This window comes from Urtica dioica, chromosome 9 (assembly GCF_054948205.1).
Source record: "Urtica dioica subsp. dioica isolate 48M chromosome 9, U.dioica_male_clone48M_v1_H2, whole genome shotgun sequence".
Taxonomy (NCBI): domain Eukaryota; kingdom Viridiplantae; phylum Streptophyta; class Magnoliopsida; order Rosales; family Urticaceae; genus Urtica; species Urtica dioica.
In genome coordinates this window covers 22,073,128-22,083,081 of record NC_142764.1, presented here as the reverse complement: position 1 = coordinate 22,083,081, position 9,954 = coordinate 22,073,128, and the positions used below count along the sequence as shown (strand labels likewise).

Below are 9,954 nucleotides of genomic sequence, written 5' to 3'. Positions count from 1 at the left end.
CACTCAACGGTTTTAACTCTTCCTCTTTCTTTTTTCTTTTTGTTGTCAAAATGGTACGCGTCTATTTTATTTTTCGTTATTTTCTTCACTCATATTTGTTTGTACTTTATACATTTCATCTTTATGAATCCATTCATCAGATCAATCCGAAGAGTACTTTATATAATACGTATTTATGTTTTCGACCAGGGCGGTGAGAGATGCTATGGGATTCCGAAGAGTGTAATTTCACGGCCGATGAGTATTGCCTTAGGACCATGGGGAGGGAAGGGTGGTAAAGCATGGGACGATGGGACCCACACAAGAATACGACAAATAACACTCAAATACGGAGGTTGTGTAGATTCGATTCATGTCGTATACGATAACGGCGGTGACACCTACACAGGCGTAAAGCACGGTTGGAACGGTGGTAGCGTCAAAGCAGAGGTATTTATTTTTAGGGCTATTATTTAAAATGTTTTTTTTTTTTCACAGAAACGTAGAGTTAATGAATTAATGATTTACTATCACAGATAAAGCTGGAGGAGGATGAGTATGTTAAAGGTGTCAATGGCTGGAAAGTGATTCGGTCGCTGAGTTTCCAGACTAATAGACGAAAGCTTGGACCGTTCGGAGAAGAAGAAGGAACGTGCTTCTCTTTGCCAATAGATGGAGGCCACGTGGTCGGATTTTTTGGAAGAAACGAACAGTTTCTGGACTCCACTGTTCTTATTCAAAACGTCGAAAATGTCAACGTATTAGCTAGTTAAAATTTTCATGTGATTTTTGTATTTCAAAAGTTTTTCCGTGTTCGGTAATGTCAATGTGAACGAATTTCTCATTTCTTGTTTTGTTTATATTTGTTTTGTCTTTGGTGATATACAACAGTCTCTAGCCGGTGCGTTAATGATTGATTTGGTAATTTTTGGCTATATTTAAATGAGAAATTTGCAATGAACAAGATTTAATATATAAGAAATTAAAATTCACAAGAACATATACAACCAACCACAAGCCCTAAATAACCACAACATTAAATTTAGTGTTGAAACTGCATCATTTTTAACCACAACCAAACACTTTCACAAAATTTATTACTGAGATATTAATTTCTATTATTATATTATTAAACTATATAATCTCTCTAGTAATAAATATTTTAATATTCATTATCATTAGTTATTTTTCAAAATAACATTTAAAATTACTATATCTTACATGCTAGCATCAAACAAAAATTAAAATTATAATATATCTAAAATACTAAATTTAGAAATAAACATTACATTATTTAACATACTGGATTTAATTAAACAAATATATGTTTGAAAGATAAATTACATGTCATGAATTAGTAAATTCGTTCAGCAAGTGTTAAATTGATCCATTTTGAAGTTGATCAATATGATCTTTCTTATCCTTGAAGTTGAGCATCAGCATCACAAACCGTCTCAGCTAATACAATTGGGTTTAAATTTGTTCTTCAATTATTGCATTATAATACGCGTCACTATATTATGTAAATGTCCTCGCTCCATAAGATTGATGATCGGGACACATTTACAAATTTTGACTGCAATACACCAAGTATGCTCACATCTTTTCTACATGCTTATTGTTTGAACAGGATCGTTTTGAATATATATATCAACTAAATAATTATTCACGTGGTATTATTTTTCATTAACGACATAATTAGCAAGTTGCCCATATTATAGTATTTTATAAAATTTAAGAAGGGAAAATATCAAGAATATCTTTCGTGTTTAATCAAAATGCGAGATTTATTCATTCGATTTCTAAAAATATCAGACATATCTCTTCACTTTAATATAAATGACATATAGCTTCTAAAAAAATGTTATATTACAAATATCACAATTTTTCGTTTATTTTTTACAAAAAAAATAATTTTAATTAATTTAATTTTTTTGTATATATAATAGAAAATAAAAAATTATTTCATTAAGCATATTTTGAGGAGTTCAATTTTTTTTTTTTGTAGAAAAATAAACGAAAAATGTGATATTCATAATATAACATTTTTTTTATGAGAGATATATATCATTTATATTAAACTGAAGAGATATTTATGATATTTCTAGAAATCGAAAGGATAAATCTCACATTTCGATTAAACATATGAGATACTCTTGATATTTTCCCATTTAAGAATCATATGTTATAAAATATAATTTTTTTCGATATTAAGTGTTATAAACTTATAAGTTAGGGAAGATACCTTGTGTTTTATTGAAATGTCGAGTTTAACCTTTGATTTTAAAAAATGTTGAGTTCATACTTTCTGTTTAATTAAAATGACGAAATTATGCATAAAATAAAATAGACAACAGTACCACGAATCTTCTTTTTATTGAATTTTTATTGACTTTTCATTGATGTTGACTATAATATTTATAGGTAAACATCAATTATCTTTATTCACTCCCGCCATATAAGTAATTTATTTAAAAACTAAAATATAAACAACAGTCTCTTAATCGTAAAGAATACAAAAGGAAGCAAAAGGGTAAAAATCGACAGTTGATAGTCATTAAAATCACATATTCGAACAAAGAATCCAGGATTTAGAGTTGCAATTCACACACGGAATGAAGTCATCTCTTGGGAGATTTAAATTTTATTATTTAATTTCATTTTAGAGCTTTTTTTATTTCAAAATTGGGAATTTTGAAGTTAGGGTATTGATTTAAATTTGATTCAGTTTTTCTTATATATGAGTCAATATCAATGAAAGAGAGATTTATGACACTGTTATCTATTTCATGATATAATTTCGTCATTTTACTTAAACAGAAGGTATGACCTCGATATTTTTGAAAACTAAAGTTTAAACTCGACATTTCACTAAAATATAGGGTATATACGATGTTACTTTTCCTATAAGTTATGATGGATAAGTGAACAATTCTTAGTAGCATAAGATTAAATTTACTTAATGGTGCTTATCCACGAAAAGGCTATACGTCTGTATTTTATTTATTTATTTAACTGACCTCTCTTATCATCATTACTTACCATTGGAATTTTGGAACGTCTTTGTTTTCCTTTTTCTCGGAAGTTGAAGAGTTTATTATTTACCTTTTTAAGATTGTGGCTAAGATTGTTATTTTTTATTGGAAGAACTGTCTCTAGAAAGTAGAGAGAGACTACAGTGAATTGTTAGGAACGAGAAAGCCAGAACGAAACGATGATTTATTTATTTATTATATATTTTCTACATCTTAATATTGGAGAAAGTAGTAATGATTAAGGTTAGAATCGGAAAAGGCTTCGTCTCCTTATAATAAATATAACTATTCACATGCATTTAAAAAATAAAAACATAAAAAAAACTATTAATCAGCGAGCTAAAATATAACATATCTTCCTTCTTCACTTCATCACGCCATTTCACACCACAACCTTAACGCTTCATCTTGTTGTAATTATGGTAACTCTTCTTTTTTATGTATATTTTGTTTTCAACCTTCGTTTGTACCTTTTATTTCTTCCTTATTAATTAGTTCGTCGAAAAAATTGTGACTACTAGAGGCATATCGCAGTTCGAATAAACCGACCCCTCTTATAATGAAACCTTAACTAATAAAAAAAATTGTTAAATATATATTTATTTATTCCAGGGCAGTGAAAAATGTTATGAGATTCAGAAGTCACGGTCGAGGAGTATTGCGTTAGGGCCTTGGGGAGGGGAGGGTGGTAAAGCGTGGGACGATGGGACCCACACCAGAATACGACAAATAACACTCAAATACGGAAGTTGCATCAATTCCATTCACGTCGCATACGATGACGACGGTGACACCGTCACAGGCGTAATGCACGGTTGGAACGTTGGTCCCGTCGAAACCGTGGTATTTATTATTATTTTTAATATATATATATTCACTGAAACGAAGAGGTGAGTAATAATTGACTATTACAGATAGCGCTTGAGGACGACGAGTATATAATAGGTGTGGGTGGAACGTACGGACAGCATTGGTGGTGGGAAGTGATTCGGTCACTGGAGTTCCAGACCAATAAACGAAAGCTTGGACCGTTCGGAAAAGAAGAAGGCACGTGCTTCTCTCTGCCAATCGATGGAGGCCACGTGGTCGGATTTGTTGGAAGAAGTGACCTGTTTCTGCGCTCAATCGGCTTCCGCGTATCTCCGTTCCATCCTCTCACCCCCAATGTTCTTATTCAAGACGTCGAAAATGTCACCGTGTTCGCCAACTAATTCAGTATTTCCTGCTGTTTTTATTTATTTCGAAAGTCATTTAGATGTATGGATATATTGGAATTAGGTCAGTTGAATCGGGTTCCTTCATTTTGGTAATGAATCAATTTTCTTAGTTCTCCTTGTTTTGGTGTGGTCTAATTTTTGTTATCATTTGAAGACCTTTTTCTCTCTATCTATGTATTGGTGTTTTAAGTTATTATACTCTGGGAACTAAAAATTGCTGTTCATGAGATCCTATTATATTATTCAATCACAAATTCACAATAGTCGGCAATTAATAGGATATAGTATTCAACAAATAGCTTAACAAACAAACTATCAGATGGCTCTGAAGTCAATATTAGTATAAACTGTAAAATAGTGGAAAACAATCATTTTAAAGAAATTAGATGGAGTATAATAAATAATCAACATCCAATATTATATTTAAATTATATAATATTTTTTGTATAGTGAAACTCTTTTAGTTTTAATTTATCATACCCAATTGACTAGACTTTATTATTCTTACTTATATTCAATCGAAATAAAAATATATTGACAATACATAACGATCCAATAAAACGTACTGATGGAATGGTCCATATAGACTGCAGCAAAAATTACCCTTTGCAGAAAATTCCAAAACCAGTGAGTTTCCTTATACAAACATATTACTAGAAATCTTACAAACGCTCTAGCTATGTAAAAGCCTGAAAAAGAGTGTTGCGTTATGTAAAAGGCATTATCATTCATGGATTGACATTCCATTCTTCTCTCATACTACAGATCAAAGCCTTTTGTGATGTGGATTGGGCGAGTTGCCTTGATGACCCGTTATCAACGTCTAGCTATATTGTACTGTTTGGTGGAAACCTTGTCATATGGTATGCTCGAAAGCAAAAGGTAGTCTCTAGATCCAGTATTGAGTCTGAGTGTCGTGCTCTTGCTCAAACGGCTACAGAGATCCAATGGCTCAGCTCACTGCGAACTGAACTTGACATCCCTCTTGTCTCATCCACAATGGTAGTTTGGTGAGACAATCAAGGCATTGGTTCACTTGCGTTCAAATTCGGAGTTCAACGTACAAATCAAACACATTGAGGCTGATGTTCACTTCATCCGAGATCTTGTAGCTAGCAAAGTGCTTGAGGTGCACTATATTCCCACTAAAAAACTTGATGGAAATTTTCTTTAACTAAGAAAACTCACACGATGCAAACGTACGTGTCGTCAAAACATTGCCGTTTTTGCTCTCGAATGCCTCCTATATCTCCATGACTCTCCAAAACGCTCTCTTTGTCTCAAAAATTTGAGAATTCACTAAAACTACACAAAATAACATAGAAAACACTAAGAACAAGTTTCGATTCTTATCTAAGAGGCAGAGATAAGTGTGAATGAATCTCACTTATCAATGACCGGTGATCAATGTTTGGCTATGTTGTACTATTTGGTGGAAACCTTGTCATTTGCTCGAAAGTAAAAGGTGATCTCCAAATCCAATACTAAGTCCGAGTATCGTGCTCTTTACTCAAACGGCTACGGAGATCCAATGGCTTAGTTCACTGCTCACTGAACTTGATGTCCCTCTTGTCTCATCCACAATGGTAGTTTGGTGTGACAATCAAGGCACTGGTTCACAAACGGCTTCGGTGTTCAATGCACGCACCAAACACATTGAGGCTGATGTTCACTTCATTCGAAATCTTGTTGCTAGCAAAGTGCTTGAGGTGCGCTATGTTCCCACTAAAGACTAGCTAGCTGATCTGCTCACCAAATCACTGCCTAAGAGTTGCTTCACTCTTCTCTGGAATAGACTTGGTCTTCAAGACGGCTGTCCAGTTCAAGGAGGCGTATGAAGCGAGTGAGCGAAGATAGCGTGCGCAAGAAACTACGTGTGCACAAGCATATGTGTGTTGCGTGCACAGCACGCTTGGCCTATGTTGAGCTCACTTAAGTTAGTAACAAGCTAATGCTGATGTGTAGAGATACAGTCAGAGCTAGTTAATTATTATTATCAATAATCAATTGTAACTGTACTGATATAAACAACTTTCAGATTCTCTCTCTCTCTATCATCTTCTTCACTTGACTCTAGGCTGATCATCGAAAATGAAAATAGTGAATTTATTTATTTATTTTTTTAATGATTGTTGGGTGAATATTACTAATTTATATTTGTAGGAATCAATAAGACAATCTTGGAATATTTTTTCAGCTAGTATTAAAACTAAAAAAATGTATTAACAATTATTCTTAATTATATCTCAGTTGGTATCTAGACATTATTATTCTTAATTATATTCGAACTGAATAAAATGTATTAACAAATAAGAAAAAAAAAAACGCAAACACGCTTCTAAATGAAGGTCCCCACCTCTAAAGTAATGGTCCATCCTACTAATGTAATGGTCCATATTCTAAAAAAAAAAAACATTACAAACGTGCGAACCACCTAATTTTTTTCCTTTCAAATACGACAAGTATTACATATGGTGTCAGTCAAGAAATTTGAAACTACAGTTATAATGTTTATTAGATAACTAATAAAAAAAATCATATTGCATCAAATTTAAATATACAAGGATATGCAGAGAGGCTGAAAGCCAATATGAAGTTTTCAAATAACATTAATTAACTACTTGCCCCATAAGGGAATAGTTGTAATTAGTGTTACAGGAGCAAGGATTAACTATATTTAAGCTCTGGCTATCTGCAAATATTCAACTGTAAGATTTGGTTATTAACGTCCCAGTAATTTAAAAGATACTATTAAAAAAAAAAGAAAAAAAAAAGAGATCAAGTTAGAAGGCGTTCAAAACGTGTAAAGTGAAAACAACTTATAATAAAGCTATGCGTTCTCTACCACGTAAATAGTGACAACACTAGATTATTTTAATTTTATTGTTTTTAATATCACATTATTTAGAAATCTTCTCGCGTATGGTTTTCCCTATAAATAAAGCCAGACTCATCGAAATAGTATAGTAAACCAATTAAGCTAAGTTCAAATAAATACACAGCTGACAGCACCTCCGGTTTACAATATACTTTATCTTTTCTGTTCTTCAATTCCCAAGCACTCTTCTTCTTCGGATCGAAATGGTACAACAGCAAAAACAATTCCCGTTTTCGTTATTCTTCGGCAATGAGAATATCCCATGTGCTGTACTTTGTTTTATAGTTATTTCTAATTACCAAACTGGAAAAAGGCATGCTTAAAACCGTAGAATTTCTAACTCGCTTCATATGGTTATCTTACAAGTGTCCTATATTTAACTAGATTGAACTGAGCTAGACTAGTAAAAAGAAATATTTTAGCTAATGGATTAATAATAGTAGTCATATGTACCTGGAATTGGTTGTAGGAAGGGACGAACGCAGGTAATGCAACGGTGGTGGTGGGACCATGGGGAGGAGGCGGTGGGAGGCCCTGGAAAGACCGAGAGGACGTCGATGGAATAAAAGAAATCTCCATAGTGTCTGGGATTCATGTTATCATTTCCATCACTGTGATCTACTCCAAGAATGGTGAGCTCATTGCAGGGGAGAAACATGGAGGCAACAATGTTGGTCGCTTAACTAAGGTTTTTTCTTTCTTTCTTTTCTTACCTAAACTTCACATTAAACTGAATATATGTGTAAAGAAATTTTTTGAAAACAAAAATTGAACAAATGATATAGAACTTAACAAATCATTAATTTTTGGTTGGTTCAAAAGTACTAATTAATTAACAAACAGATTAGCTTGGACTTCCCAGATGAGTACATAATTGGAGTGAGTGGCCACATTGGCATCACAGATGAAGTTACGAAAGTGGTTAAGTCCCTCACACTCACCACCAACAAGCGAATACTCGGACCCTTTGGCGATGAAAACGGCACTCCATTCACTCTTCCCGTTCAAGAAGGGCGCATCATTAGCTTCACTGGACGCAGCGGTGACTATTTGGATGCCATCGGGTTTCGCATCCGTGCCTAACTCATCCCTCCACGGATTCCAATAAAAATAAATAAATAAAATTAGTCTTTGAATTAGCCTTCGTCGAGTGAAATAAGAAATATTCTGTGGTTGTGTTTTTTTACATGTAATTCCTTATACAGTATGTTACTCGGGTTGCATCTCGTGATGGCGAGGATTCGGGGCCTCTTAGCGCTTAATTCAACGCTTAATCACGAGTGTTTCTACACCTAGAGGGAAGGCATCTCCGTTATGGTGACCGTTCGCCTGCATATCTTGTACTACAAAAATAATAAATAAAATAGTACTAAGGTTCTCCATGGCAGTAATTTATGTAATATCTGCGGTACAAATTTGATCTTATTATTATTATTATGATTTCCTCGCGCACAAAGAATTTTTTCTCTCATTTGGCTGTAAACTCGAGCACGTACTCGTAATGTTTGATAGAACAAAGCTCTTTACGTGTAACCCGTCCAAAGTTAACGGTCGAAGTATCTATACCGCAACTAAAACGTAATATGAAGTATTTTTGCTTTAGAAAAATATTAAGTACAAGTCTAATTTCGGAAAAACATTAAGTATTTTTCTGTGATTAACTCTCATTATTATGGTTATTATTAGTTAATTGTAAATTATGATTTTCGTAAATTCAGTTTCGTTGCTTCCCTAGTACATATAACTAATAACATCTGTTAACAAATTAAAATTCAATTAAACCTAATTTTAATTTATTTACAAAGTTATAAAAATTTTATGAAATGTAATTATATCAATTCACTAATTAATGTAATTATTATATCAAAGTTAATTTTTTTTTATTTTGTTTTTTTTATGTTGTTATATCATATCCTAGTTATTACTAGTGTATATTATTATTCTTATATATATATATATATATATATATATATATATATATATATTGTAAAGGATAAACTTTTGAATAACTCGACTTGTAAATACAAGTTTAATAAATGAGCTTCCGTTGCTACAATTAAACTCTTGAGTGAATTATGGTCCTAAGAGTTTATTGAAGTAATTTAAAATATTTTAAGGTACTGAAAAATCTCGGGATAAATAAAGGATTTATCGAGTTCATCTCGAATAATAAATTATTTTCCGAGGAAATATTTCGGAATTTAATTTGAGAGATAAATTCTCAAGGACGAAAATTATTTCCGAGAAACCTTAAATATATTTAAATTAATCGAGAACGAACGAGAAAATTCTCGATTTGAATCATTTTATTAAAAGTTCGATCGGTTACGGTTTTAGTCACAAAATTTTGTGACAAGAACATGGTTGTAATGTTTTCTGGAACCATTTGAAAAAAAACACTTGAGTTTGGGGTCGGTTTGGAAAGGAGGAACTAGGGGGATTTAATGAGCAATTAAGTAATTCTTGCTTCATATAAAAAGAAATTTTTGTTTCTTTTTTTTCCTCATTTTTCTTTTTTTCCTTCTCTTCTCCCTTTCTCCCGGTTCTCTAGCCGCAGCTCCAGCTGAAAAAAAAAAAAAAAATCAGCAACAACAAGAGCGTTGGCCTCCGATCATCACCATTAACACCATAACCATCTCTCTTCTCCTTCTTTTCTTCACCCTCGCGCGCCATCACAACCGTGAGCTCTCGCCACCGCGAGCCACGGTGACGCCGGACCAGGGGAAAACGCCGGGGAAGAAGTAGGAACTCACCGAGGAAGGTTGGGTCCGTGGATTGAGGTGAAAATTTCTCTTCCTCGGGTTTGATTTCGTTTCTGGGATTCAAGCTCAAATTTGGGGGTTTT

General features: G+C 33.1%; 1 protein-coding gene and 1 pseudogene across 2 annotated transcripts; both read left to right on the top strand.

Moving 5' to 3' along the window:
• The first annotated feature begins 237 nt into the window (after positions 1 to 237).
• On the top strand, positions 238 to 752 carry LOC149385828 (jacalin-related lectin 19 pseudogene; annotated as a pseudogene). The gene is made up of 2 exons (XR_016301345.1): positions 238 to 429; positions 516 to 752. The product of XR_016301345.1 is annotated as a jacalin-related lectin 19 pseudogene (transcript).
• Positions 753 to 3,248: 2,496 nt separating this feature from the next.
• On the top strand, positions 3,249 to 8,525 carry LOC149385827 (jacalin-related lectin 3-like). The gene is made up of 6 exons (XM_089626412.1): positions 3,249 to 3,257; positions 3,627 to 3,857; positions 3,929 to 4,210; positions 7,241 to 7,315; positions 7,579 to 7,797; positions 7,953 to 8,525. The coding sequence occupies exons 1-6, from the start codon at positions 3,249 to 3,251 to the stop codon at positions 8,190 to 8,192; spliced, it is 1,056 nt and encodes a 351-aa protein (XP_089482538.1). The 3' UTR covers positions 8,193 to 8,525.
• Positions 8,526 to 9,954: the final 1,429 nt, after the last annotated feature.